The sequence below is a fragment of the Haliaeetus albicilla genome, chromosome 24, assembly GCF_947461875.1.
Source record: "Haliaeetus albicilla chromosome 24, bHalAlb1.1, whole genome shotgun sequence".
Taxonomy (NCBI): Eukaryota; Metazoa; Chordata; class Aves; order Accipitriformes; family Accipitridae; genus Haliaeetus; species Haliaeetus albicilla.
Window position 1 is genome coordinate 8405898 of NC_091506.1, and position 12238 is coordinate 8418135.

General features: G+C 52.2%; 1 protein-coding gene across 1 annotated transcript in view; it reads left to right on the plus strand.

The window, feature by feature from the left end:
* Positions 1 to 1890: 1890 nt before the first annotated feature.
* The window catches only part of PRICKLE2 (prickle planar cell polarity protein 2), a 108753-nt gene continuing 98405 nt past the window's right edge, over positions 1891 to 12238 (plus strand). The window contains exons 1-2 of the mRNA XM_069811944.1: positions 1891 to 1993; positions 2387 to 2469. Coding sequence (XP_069668045.1) covers positions 1952 to 1993; positions 2387 to 2469 — 125 coding nt within the window. The 5' untranslated portion in view covers positions 1891 to 1951. The remainder of the gene's footprint in view (positions 1994 to 2386; positions 2470 to 12238) is intronic.

Below are 12238 nucleotides of genomic sequence, written 5' to 3' on the forward strand. Positions count from 1 at the left end.
GGAATTTACCCTCCAACTTTGACTTACTTTTGCTGTTTTAAACTTATAGCAGATGTCCTCACCAGCCCTGTTATTGAGGGCACACAGCATCTCTTGCAACAGCAAGGCAATTAAAAAGGATTTGCAGGTCACCTTTAAAGCATTTCCCACAGCACGTTGAATCTTGTTATAAGTCCTGTATCCAATAATGCTTTTATTTCGGCGTTTTAATTGGAGTTTTAAATATTCTGAATCTTACGCAAGACACCCAAAGTGCTGGAGATTTTCAGGCCCTTTCTTGCATGATGCTCATTCCCTGAAATCCAGTTGACCTTCAGTAGAGATAACAGTAACTCGGCACCCCTGATATTACCGTATCCGACATTGGATACAGCTTATAGGTAGGGGTGTTTTAATATGAGGTCAAACCCCAGTCTGCAACCAGTTGCCCGCAATGTGATGAAACGTGTGTATTTGAAGAGATCGCCTCCTCCCTTGAGAGTTTCTAAAATATTCATGTACCACTGTATGAGCTGGAAACTGGGAGAGAAACCGAGAAGGAAAATGATGATGATGAAATTTAGCAGAAAGGAGCAATGGAGGGAAGCTGGAGGGTTCTGGAAGGGCAAAAATAGCAACCACAGAAAAACAGAGCAGGGTGGGGTGGCAATATTTTCCCACTGACAGGAAGAAAGCCTATGAAAAAGTACATTTTCTCCATGATAAAAATTCCCTGTTTGGGTTTTTTTTTTTTTTTTTTGAAAGCCCAACATTTATGGGAGGAAAGAGTGAAAAATCTCCCTGAAACTTTTTCCCTGAGACTCTTCAAAAGGCAACCACACAGGTCCCAGCCTCATTTCAGGCTCCTAGAGAGGAAGATACAAGTGAAAAATTGACAAAAATGAGAACTGATTAAATGAAAAAAAAATTATCAAAGCGTTACGGTTTTAACCAGCTGTGAGGCAGCAAGGCAAAGGAACAAAGAGGCAGGGAAGGAGGGGAAGGAGATGACAGGATCTGCGAACAGCCACAACCACGGGGTGAAGCTGTGAAATGCTAATGGCAAAGCTGCTCCATCCCCACCGGGGACAAGTTTCTGAGGACCCCTGTGCTTTGCGAAGCGTGTTTGCTGCTCCCCCTTCTCCCCGTGTTTCATTTCGCTCTGCCTTGCGCCAGATGTGCTGTTTGATTGCAAAACCCCGGGGGTACGGGCTGGTTGTTGGCTGTGGGGATCCCTTTGTAGCGTATTGTATACACGAGAAGAGCAGGCTGATGCGTAGGCTGCCCCACGGCTCCCAGCCCCACGGCTCGTGGCCCCACTGGCCCACGTGTAACAGGTGTCCCAGTGTCCCACGTGTCCCAGTCCGGCATCTCAGGCTGGAAACACACTCCCCAGGACTGTGTTTCTCCTGCACCCTGCTCGTGTTTGTGGACTAAATCTGTCCTACGTGAGGAGGGGAACAGAAGCCCAGCAGGAACCCGGGCTGTTTTCTCCCTGCCTTTGCCTATGCCAGTAAAAGCCCCCCGCGCAGCGCAGGCTGCAACACGCTCAGAGCCGTAACTTCAGCTGCGCCCCTTCAGCCCCGCAGAATCCCATCTCTGCCCTTCTTGGAGCTCAGGTTTTTTATTAACACGTGGGCTCCGGAGCGTTACGAGTGCATTGCACTACCGGGCAGAGCTGGCCGAGCCCTCCGCTCCCGACCGCGGCGGGACGATAGCCAACGCCAGGAAAGGTCCGGAGAGGCTCGTTAACTCTGAAGCGGAGTGATGACAGCAAGCGCTGCGCTAGGAACCGCCGGCCCGGCCCGAGGGGGGGGGGCGGGCTGGCCCGGGGCGGTGCCTGCCGGGCCGAGGGGCGGGGTGAAGGGGGCGGGAGGAGGAGGAGGAGGAGGAGGAGGAGGGGGGGGCGGCCGCTGCCGCGCACTCCGGGCTGGGCTGCGCTGGGCTCCGCGGAGCGCGGCACGGCGCTGCCATGTTCGGCCGCGGCTCCCGCAAGCGGCTCTCCGGCCGGTCGGTGAGTGCCGGGGCGGGCAGGGGAGGATTGGGGCGGGGGGGTGGGGGGTCCGTTTCCCTTCACCCCCCTGTCCCGTCCCGAGGGGTGCGCCCCCCCGCCCCGCTCCGCTCCAACCTGTGGCTCCGGCCCGGCTGTGCCCCCGCTGCGGTGCGTGTGTCCCCCCCCCCGGCCCCGTTCCTCGTGTGTCCCGTCCGTCCCGTCCCCCCCCCCGGCCCCGTTCCTCGTGTCCCCCCCCCCCCATCCCCTTACCCCTTCTCCCAGCCGTGCCGGTGTCTCCCTTTTCCCACCAGTACCCCCATTTCCTCGGGCGTGCACCCCATCCCAAGGTGTCGTCCCCCCCCCCCGTCCCGCACCGGGGGGGGCCGGGGCTGACTTTGTGGGGTTTTGTTGCAGCTGACGGCGGGGGAGCCGGAGCGGGGCCAACCCTGCACCACCTGCGGGGACCAGTGTCCCGGCTTCGCCCTGCACAAGTGGAGGTAAGGCCTGGCGAGACCCCCGTGTGTCCCCCCCCGAGGGCAGCAGGACCCCTCTGGCTCTCCTTTCGCAGGGTTTTGGGGCTCCCTCCCCAACTCTGTGCGCATCCCGGGTGCAAATGTAGCTTTTTTTTGGGGGGGGAGCGCTTGTGTTAGTCTTAAGCGCGTTGCCCACCCCTGGCCGGGTGGTTGTCTGGACACGGGTGGGTTTGGCAGCCCCGCCGAGCGGCACCCAGGTGTGCCGGTGCTCGCCGCTGGTGCGGGGCGCAGCAGGATCCAGACCTGGGACTGGGGTAACTGGTTTGGTAATTACGGCCTCGCCGGTTCTGCTCCGTCGCTGTGGTCAGGAGCTCGTCCTGCTGCTGCCCCGGGTCGTGCCGGGGGCTGAAGCCACCGGGACAGCCTGGGGTGGGGTGGGAAGGGGGGATCGGGCCCGAAGGGGTTCTGGGTGGTTTGCACCGAACCCCTGCGTGAAACTCCTGCCTCCCCCGCTGTGACCCCGTGACGGGATTTATCCCCTCTCAGTGACGCCAAGCAGAGATTCAGCTGTTGAAACGGATGGGGTGTGTGTAGGGACGAGCAAGTATTTTGGGCTATCGATGTTGTGTCTCTTCCCTAAACCGACAGCGCTGGTGCCCACGAAGCACAGCGAGTCCCAGCCCCATGCCGGATCAGCCCCTTCTCCCCTCCCCGTGCTGTGCTGCCTGGAAATGAGTTCCTGCTCATGGGCGATCTGGGACTTGGCGATATTAAATCTGGGCTGTGGGCTCTGGGAGCTGGTGCGCAGACTTAGTGGGCCAGGGAGCCCTTGGCGACCTTTTAACCTTATTTTATGGGGTATACCCTTTTCTCCAGCATCTGCCGCACTCGGTGCTCCTCCTGGCTTCTGCCCTACTTCTCAGAGCTGCGTCTCGGCAGATTAAAGCGCGGGTTCAGAGCGAGGAGGGGGATTGATTTATTCCCGTTGAGCTGTATCTTAAGCTTCAGCCTTGCAAGTCATCGTTCCCGGTGGCGTTTGCTCCAAGGGGCAGCGGGACGGGGTCCGTGGGCCGAGCTCTGCCCCGAGGGATGCGCGGGGGCAGGTGGGGCTGGCCGCGATTCTCCAGCCTGGATCTCCACGTGTGTGACACCCTGTCCCACCTCAGACCTTCAGAAGGTGAAGGTGTCCCTTCCTCCTGGGCTGCAGGAGCTGTGGTCTCCTGACACCCTCCCGACGATCTGAATCTGCCACACGTGCGTTAATGGATTTATAAGGTCACCCCTGAGTCGTCTTCTTTTCGGGGCTTGTAAGTGCTTTCCCGAGCTGTCCCAGGTTTCCTCGTGTTGTTGCAGGACTGCTTTATAACGCTTAAAAGTGTCAAGGAGAACTTTCAAGTGTAGGGTAAGAAGAAAAGCCACCATCACCAAAACTATTTCTCCTCTGCTCCAAGGACTTACGAGGCGCTGTGGCTTGCGTTTCGTTATGTCGGAGGGTGCAACTATCCAGTGGCTTTTGAAGAATTCAGTGAATTTCGATAGCATCCCATCGACGGCCAAGAGGGCCATCAGAGGAGGCACCCGGCTACTCGGGGGACGTCAGATGAGAGCGGTGTCGCGGCTCCGTTCAGGTTGTGCCCTCCGCACCGGCACGCTGTGCCTCCTGCGCCAAATCCTGCAAAACCCCACGTGCGGGAGGAGGTGGAGCGGGAGGCTCCTGGAGCTGTGTCCTGGCTGCCCGTTTCGGAGGGACCCTGGACACGGGCGAGGATTTTGGCTAAAACCACGTGGATTGTCCCAGCAGCCTTTTCTCGGGAAGGAAGGGGTTACCTCCCCCCAGGGCAGGAGAAGGATGGGGGGCCCTTTGGGTACGGGTGGGGGTCAGCCCCCAGAGGTATTGCAGCTTGCGTGCTCCGGGTTTGCGTCCCACTGAGCCAGGCAATGCCAAATTAGACCTTACACCAAGTTACCTTACACCAAGGACTGGACAAGCGAGAGCCCTCCTGCACACATTCACTTTTAATTGCCTTGATATAAGAGTAATTAGGCAATTAAAACAAATAAAGGCAACCGATTTGCTAGAACACAATAGAGAGGAAGCGCATTCATTTTTTACTAGCGATTTTTATTAATGCCAGGGGACGTGTAAGCAGGCAAATTATTAATAGTGGTTTTGTAGGTCGAAAACATGCTCAGGAGCCCGTGCCCTCTGCGCACCAGGCAGCGTACCCAGCGCCTGCTGGGGATGCTCACCGACACCGTAATGTGCAGAATGAGATTGGAATAAAACGGGTTTGCAAGGAGATCGGCAGATTAAGGATACAAACCCGGATCAATTAACCGCTAGATACTCGTAAGCTTTTTTATAATCCTTTAATAGCAGAGTTTTGCTGATAAATGTAAATGGGACTTTTTTGCTTCAAAGATGGGAACTGGTGATATGCTTCAGGGAGAAGGAGAAGAATTTGTAAGCTTGCAGGCACTGAAACCATTGCTGATGCAGGCGTTGTCGTATACATAATTATGCAGGACTGTGTATTTTCTAGTTACCTGTGATTTTAGGTGTGATCTGTGCAGCTACTTCATCAAGCAGGCAAATTGCTTTGGTAGGCGCCAAAGATTTCTGTGCCTGTACGTTCCCTTAAAAGCCACTTTTCTCAGATGGGGAGATGGCTTTGAGTGTTGGTTGAATTTATCATTCCTGGAAGCACATGCATACTTCCTGAGCCAGGGAAACCACTCAAAAATAAATTGTATTCTGCAGAACTGTTTTCTTTTCAGAATAAACCCGGTCTCTGTTCTGTAGGTGATGTGCAAAAAGATGATGAAAGGGAATTGCCAAGTAATTAAAAAATGTCCCTGGTTTTAGAGTTTGTTTCTGAATCTTCTTAATTTTGCTCTGAAATTGTAATGTCAAATTCAAGGTAGTGGGTGAATTATCCTGTAAAAGCGTAGGCATATTTAATACTATTTTGGTGGAAGCAAGGAATTGAAAACACCCTGTGTTACGGACACACTTAAACTGGACCCCGTTGCCTGCGTCTTACCCCCTCGAAGCTCTCGGACCTCTTGCGTGCCACAGACCTCTGCCTCTTGTTGTAAGGCAGAAATTCAATTTTCAGTTTTAAATCACGTTAGTCCCAAAGAGGAGAAAGTAAGTCGTTTGTCTGAAAAGGCTGAAGTTTGAATTCCATCATCCTTGGGCGTGAAGTCTGCGAGGACGCAGCTATCAAACCGTAACCGGTATAACCCCCAACTTCTCGTGGTTGAACAGCAAAATGACTCCTTCCTCTAATCGCATCGCGCTCTTTTATGGGAGGTTGTCAGTAAAGTACGTAAGGACTGAAAAGTTCATCTGTGTGGGCTGCGGTCTGGAGGATGGAAATTGAGTGCACATAACCAAATCCTCATTAATACAGGTCGATACTTGAAAGGTGGCTTTGTGTGGAAAAAGTGAAATCAAATTCAACAACAGTCTCCCAACTCCTTAGGAGCTGGGTTGCTGTTTTCTAATCAGATCTGCATTACATTAAACTGTGTGCCATTCAGCTTGTTAACAAGCTTTGGCATTAAATAAAGCTGTCACAGGAGTTTGGTGAATGAATAGCCATTAGGAGTGTCTTTTGCATAATGTCTTGCAGAGAAAAGCCTTCGAGGGAGGTGGTCTGGGAGCAGGGAAGGGAAGGGAATTTATAACCTAGTCCTGGTGCAATTAGTGTGAATATGCAAACCTTGAAGGTGACAAATGGTTGGCAGCTCCAGGAAGGGAGCGAGTGGCTTTTGCTGCTGTTAAGCCTACTGTGAAGAACTAATTTTGGATTTACTCTGGGCGAAGTAAAATTACAGTCTTAGTACTGTATTTAAAATAGCGGATCCTTCGTGTTGGGAGATTGGCATGTGTTTAGCACACAGAGCCATGGTTTGTTTGCTCCTTGAGAAAGCCTTGCAAAAACCGATACGCTTGCAATTCAGCAGACCTGGCTGTTCCCTGCTCTCCACCTTCTCCTCCAAAACCACCAGCGACGACCGTAGAAGCAGGACACCTAAATCGCAAGGCGGTATTTGAGCTCTGGTTTGAGGAAGGGAGATGTGCCACCTGGTTTGCAAAGCCTGCAGAGGCAGTGGCGTGCGGCTGATTTCAGGGGGAAGGCGTTCAGATGCTGTGACAGTTAAGATAATTTTAAAAATAGTGTCTGAAAACCTTCGGAGAAGTCTTTGTTGCCATAGTTATTCCTCTGGGTTGCAGAAGTATTTAAATAACAGTAATAAACATGACATAAGACAAAGACTGGTTTACTGGGGTTTTAGTTTGTGTGAAATTGTTTTACATCTTTTCTTGGGGTCTCTTCTTTCTTGCATATGCCGTGTAATCTTTGTCCCTTGAAATCATGTTTGGAGGGGAAGAGATCTGCTTCTCTACACGCGTTGCTGTCGCACATCACGGTCTTAATATCAGCGGTGTGTGTTTGTATAGCACGTAGTGCCTGGCCCTTACCTCCCAAGGCAAATTTATGTGACTGTTGACTTAATATTCAGTAAGATTCCATGTAAACAAGTGAAGTGTTGGTGCATACAATTGTTTCGAGCATTCGTTTGTTTCTGTAACTCAGCATCTCACTATAATTTACCGCGGCCAGTCCCACAGAAGTCTGATCTCGTCTGGCCCTGCTGCATCTGGGAGCATCTGCAAGGACAAACTTTTCAGCTTCTCAGGAGAGACCACCTGGAGATCCCAGGTGATGCAGGATCAGCCCGAAGGCTTGTGATTGACCACGGGGTCACGAAAAGCTATGGACGAGGGAAAAGAGGAGACGTGTGTCGTGAGATGGTGACCCCGTAAATGAGGTGGTTGACCAGAAGCCCAGAGGTGTTTGGGGTTGCTGGGTGATGGTGGATAGGTCGCCTTGCAACTCCCATCTCTGCCTTGTTGACTGTAGGCAGGGAGTTGCTAGTGGCAGTGGACGTTTGTTTTCTTCGTGTGTTTGTCCAGCGCCCAGGGCTCTGGACGTTAGCCGCTCGTGTGTGGCGAGCAGTGAGAAACTCTCCGTGTGTTTGCAGCCTCAATCTGTGTTCGCCTGGCGCTGGTCCTGCCGGCAGGAGGGACTCCCAGCAGGCTCACGGACGCATCCCGGGGCGCGTTTGGGTCTCCAGTTTGATGCCTGGTGCCTCATCCAGAGAGCAGAAACAATAATATTTGTAATGCAGCACGTGAACGAACACCAAATTCTGAAGCATTTGTTTCTACTTTCAAAAAAAAAAAAAAGTACAGATTATTGCTTCCATATGTTTTCAGCATTTTTCATAGGTTATGTATCTTTCACACACACGCTCCCAGCTTTTCCCTTTCATGAATAACATGCTTTGTGCCTCTCTCTCTTTTAGGATTCAGATATTCCACACTTCCTTGCATGTTTATTTGAAAGGCTTTGGAGATGTGAGAATAGCATTACCTTATCTTGAATGGGCTTATGCTTGCATCACTGCCGTGGCGAACTGTGCTGGGCCCGGTGGGTTTTGGCAAATTTTTCATTTTGCCACGGGGAACCTGCTGAAATAGGCAAAACTCAGCCAGTGCGGTCCATCCCGGTGCTCCGGAGGTGAGTCCCTGAGGGACCGCAGAGGAGCCAAGCGGGCTGCTGTCCCCAGGGGACCTGTGCCTGTCCCCAGGGGTGGGCAGGAGTCGGCTGTCTCCCCAGGATGCTGTCCTCCTGGTGGAGGGGATGCAAAAAAAAAAAAAAAAAAAAATCAAAGGTGGGTTTTGTCTGCTGATTTTAAAGCCTTTCACAAAAGGGTTGGTATCGTTAGCTTGTTTTTAATTTTTTTTTGTTGTTGTTGTCATAAGCAACTCACAAAGGAGTCATTCCCGGCCAGGTTACTCATTGACAAAGTCAGTGTTCTTCAACCTCTGTGCCCAGGGTGGTTTGGGATGGGCAAACCCCCGGAAGGAGCAGAGTAACTAGCAATTACTCGTGCTGCTGCCACCGTTCCCACAGCATCTCTGCTGAGGGGCGGCCGGGCCATCAGGGTGGGAGTTTGGGTGGCTTGTGCTTTTAGTGTAGGGATCAGCTTCATCCTGCCCTCGGACAATCTATCTTTTCATAAATGTCAAGGGCATAGTTGCATTTAACGAACTCCCAACCAATTTTTTGGCCTGTCCTTTCCACGTCTTTGTGCCCTGCTGCTGAAACAGCACTTAAAACAGCCGAGACTGATAAGGTATCCTGTTTGTGTTGGCTGGGAGACACGATATCCACTTTAACAGAGCATTACAATATTGGAGGCAGTGTTGTCGCTGGCGAAAAGCCTAAAATAAATTCTTTAATTTTTTGTATGTGATGTACAAAAGAGCAGGTGAGGTATGTACTTGTTTCCGGGCAAGCCCGGGGAGCCTGTTTGAAGTCCTTTACAAACCACTCAGGATTGTATTGCAAGAACTCAAAGGAGTTTGAGACACTTCTTGATTAAATTTCAGCTGAACACAGAGCCCTAGTCTGCAGCTGCTGTAACTGGAGTTGCTCTGCAGCCAGGCTCTGCCCCTCTCCATCGCAGCTGAGCTGCTGGCAAAAGCCAAAAGAGCAGAATTTCTCCTAGAGAAAGGGCAGCGTGGGTATGTTTTCTGTCTGTTTTGAAGCAACCTTGTGCAATTCTAGTTTTATGAATGGGGGGAAAAACCACTAATAAGCTGTTGAGGGTTTGGGGCGGGTCTGGGGGGTTTATTCTATTTCTGGAGTGATTGTGAATGACACCGATGATAGAGGGGACAGAGCAGACAACCCCCAAATTCTGACTTCGCTTGATATTTTGCTTCTAGACTAAACAAATCTGTTTAAAAGTTGGTGGTTTGGTCTTTTTTGCACTAAGTTTTTTAGAAAAATGACTACAGCTGCTTCTTGGTATGCAAAAAGTGAAATGTTATCTGCCTGGTGTGAGCGAGTGGGGTTTGCCATCCTGAAGGCAGACCAGTGGCCAGCAAGTGCTTTCCCGGTGCCTCGGCCATGGGGCTGTGCTGCCGGACACCGGCAAAGCACGGCTCCCTCGCGGAGCCTTTCGGGATGGAATTGCCCAAGACAGACCCATAAAACGGGAAGCGGGATGGATTGGCTTGCAGTGGGGATCTCCTTCAAGCAGACAGCTGTCGGTGCTGGAGGCTGCAGTTAATGGATTTGGGTGCTACATAGGGTGTGATTTAATGGGACGTGGTGAACTGATTTACCAGCTCAGTGCTGCCGGATGCGTAAGGTCCTGAGCTCACTGTGCATCCCCTCTGAGCCCATGGTAATGGCTTAAATCAGTTGTTGAAGCCTCTGCTGAGCTGATGAGGAGGAGGAGGTGGGAGATGAAGGGTCACATCGGTCCCATGGCACGCAAAGCTGGGCTGTCATCCCTGCCGTTGGCATCCCCATCCGCTTACCGAGTTTTGCCGCCCTGCCGCGGTCTCAGCCCTCTCTCTGCTCCGCAGGAGTGCGCGGAGTCCGCTCTCCCCGCAGGATGCGTCCCGCTGACCCCCCCGGGAGAGCTCAGAGCCCCAGCGGCGCTGCCTGCGGCTGCCATCGCCTGCCCAGGGCGTGCGACACGTGTTCGGTGGGGAGGGAAAACTCCTACTCCTTTAATAGAGGGTTTGGAACAGGCCTGTGTCACGAGCGTGGTGCGGCGTGAAAGAAAAAGCTCCCAGCCGGCAATTTGGAAAGGAAGCCGAACTGGGTGGATAAAGGCTGGTACCCAAGATCTCAGCTGGAAGGGGCTGGGGCACAGCTCTTCGGCTGGTGCCCGCCAAGCGCTGCCCTATTCTTTGTTGCCCTCCGCTGTAGAGGGCTGTTCAGTGCTTTCAAGAGTTTTTCTTGGGTTTTGTTCCCTCTCTGTTTGCCTTTAAAAAGTCAATCTGCAGTCTTTTTTTTTTTTTTTTCCAAAGACATTCTTCCCCTCCGCCCAGTAATCCATCCTTGTTACACCAGTGAGTCACTCTTCAAATAATCAATTGCGTTTTCATTGTCTGGATTGTAAGTCTATCAGCGAGTTTAAGGACGCCTGATAGTATCAGCTGAGACCTTTGGCAGATGGTTTTGCAATTCGTGATGCTCATTTGGATATTTGCTTTTTTCTCCCATGAATAATCTCCCAGCCGTGGCAGGGGAGAGCCGGGCTGGGGACTCTTCCCCGCGCACGCAGCATCTCTGCGGTCACTATCTAATGGTGGAGGAATTTGTAACGTTAGCAGAATTGTCTGATGTGAGGAAAACTAATTTCAGGGTAAGCCTCATGAACGTGGCTGTAAAGAGCCTTTTTCCCATGGGCTGTCGCGTTCTCCCGGGCTTTGGGCTTGCATCAGTGCAGCCCCGAGGCGGCCGATGGCCAGAGCCTTTCTCAGGTTCACCGATGCTAGGGCTAAGAGGCGTATATAAAATTCAGGGTGCTCTTCTCTGCTGCTGGAGAGGCTGTTTCTTCCCCTGTGTGTGGCTCTTTGCTCTCCGCAGGGCCCTGATGCCAGAGCTTAACACTTTGAGAGCTAAGTATTACAATTATTATTCTTACCGCGGAGGGAGGCACTTTGTACTCAGCCGTTGCAGCAAATATTTCATCCCCTATCAGTTGCCCTTGTGCAGATGCTGCTGCCGCGGTGATAAAAGACATAATGGCTGCTCTCGCTGATAAGGGGAGTATATAAACATAATTATTGAAATCCCTACATAGAGCCTGCGGATGGATGGAGGAGAGTCCCTCTCCCTGCGAGGGGTTTCTCTTGCTCCGGACCCCGTCGGGGAGAGCCGGAGCGCTCGCCCCAGTGCGTTCCCCGCTGGCTGCCAGCTCCTGGCAGCCGAAATGGGAGCTGCTTGGTCACAGCTGTGAGCAATTAGTAAAAGATGTCTTCCCCCCCCCCCCCCCCCTCCTTCCCCCCCTCTCCACTTTCTTTCCCCCTCCTCTTCTCCTTGAATCCAAGCCCTGAGCCCCGGGGGAGCCGGGAGGAAAGCCCTGAGCAGCTCGGCTTTGAGATGCTCGTGGTCCAGCTCAATGCGGTCGCCCCGCCGTAGCGGGGTGCAGGTCTAAGGATCCAACCCAACCTTGCGGGAAGCGTACTGCAGCCAAGGAACCAGATATTATTTAGATCAAGCCAACAAAAAAAACCATATTCCCATGGCAGCAGTAACCATAGGAAACCTCCCCAGCGTGTCTTGGGTGGTTCCTGTTCCCTTGCCTTCAGCTGTTTGCTTTGCAAGCGGAGCAGCGGCTACAAGGGCTCCGTGCCCGCGGTCCCACCAGGAGCGGCCGGTGAGCCCAGCCGTCCCCTCCGCCGGCCGTCCTCCGGGATGCCTCGCTGCTCCTGGTTTTTCTCTCGCACTCGAGTTGGTAAAAAGATGCTTTCAGAGGCTTCTTCAGACGCCGTAAAGTCTCAAAGCCACCTTTTTACCTTGTGTCAGCTCACAAATGCGCGTTTGATCCTTAAATACCCAAGGCATGAAAGTGAATTGGCTCCCAGGGTCCAATTCTTCTTCCTTTCTATAGCGTCTTAGAAAGATGCTTTTATATTCCCCCTGGCTCCACTAGTGATGCTTGGCCTTCAACCAAGATGGGGAATCTAGGACAAGAATCCCTGAGAATAACAAGATAAAAAGTTATAAAAAAATACCAACATTTTGTTGGGGAAAAAATGCTGGTAAGAGATTTCATTTCAAAAAATAAACTGGAATATTTTTGATCGGCTTCACGCGGACACATTTACAGGCGGGTGTAAGAGGAGGCTTGTTTTCCTGGGTACTGCCTCCTCTAGGAAATCCAAGCCGTGAAGTGAATACAAATGCTG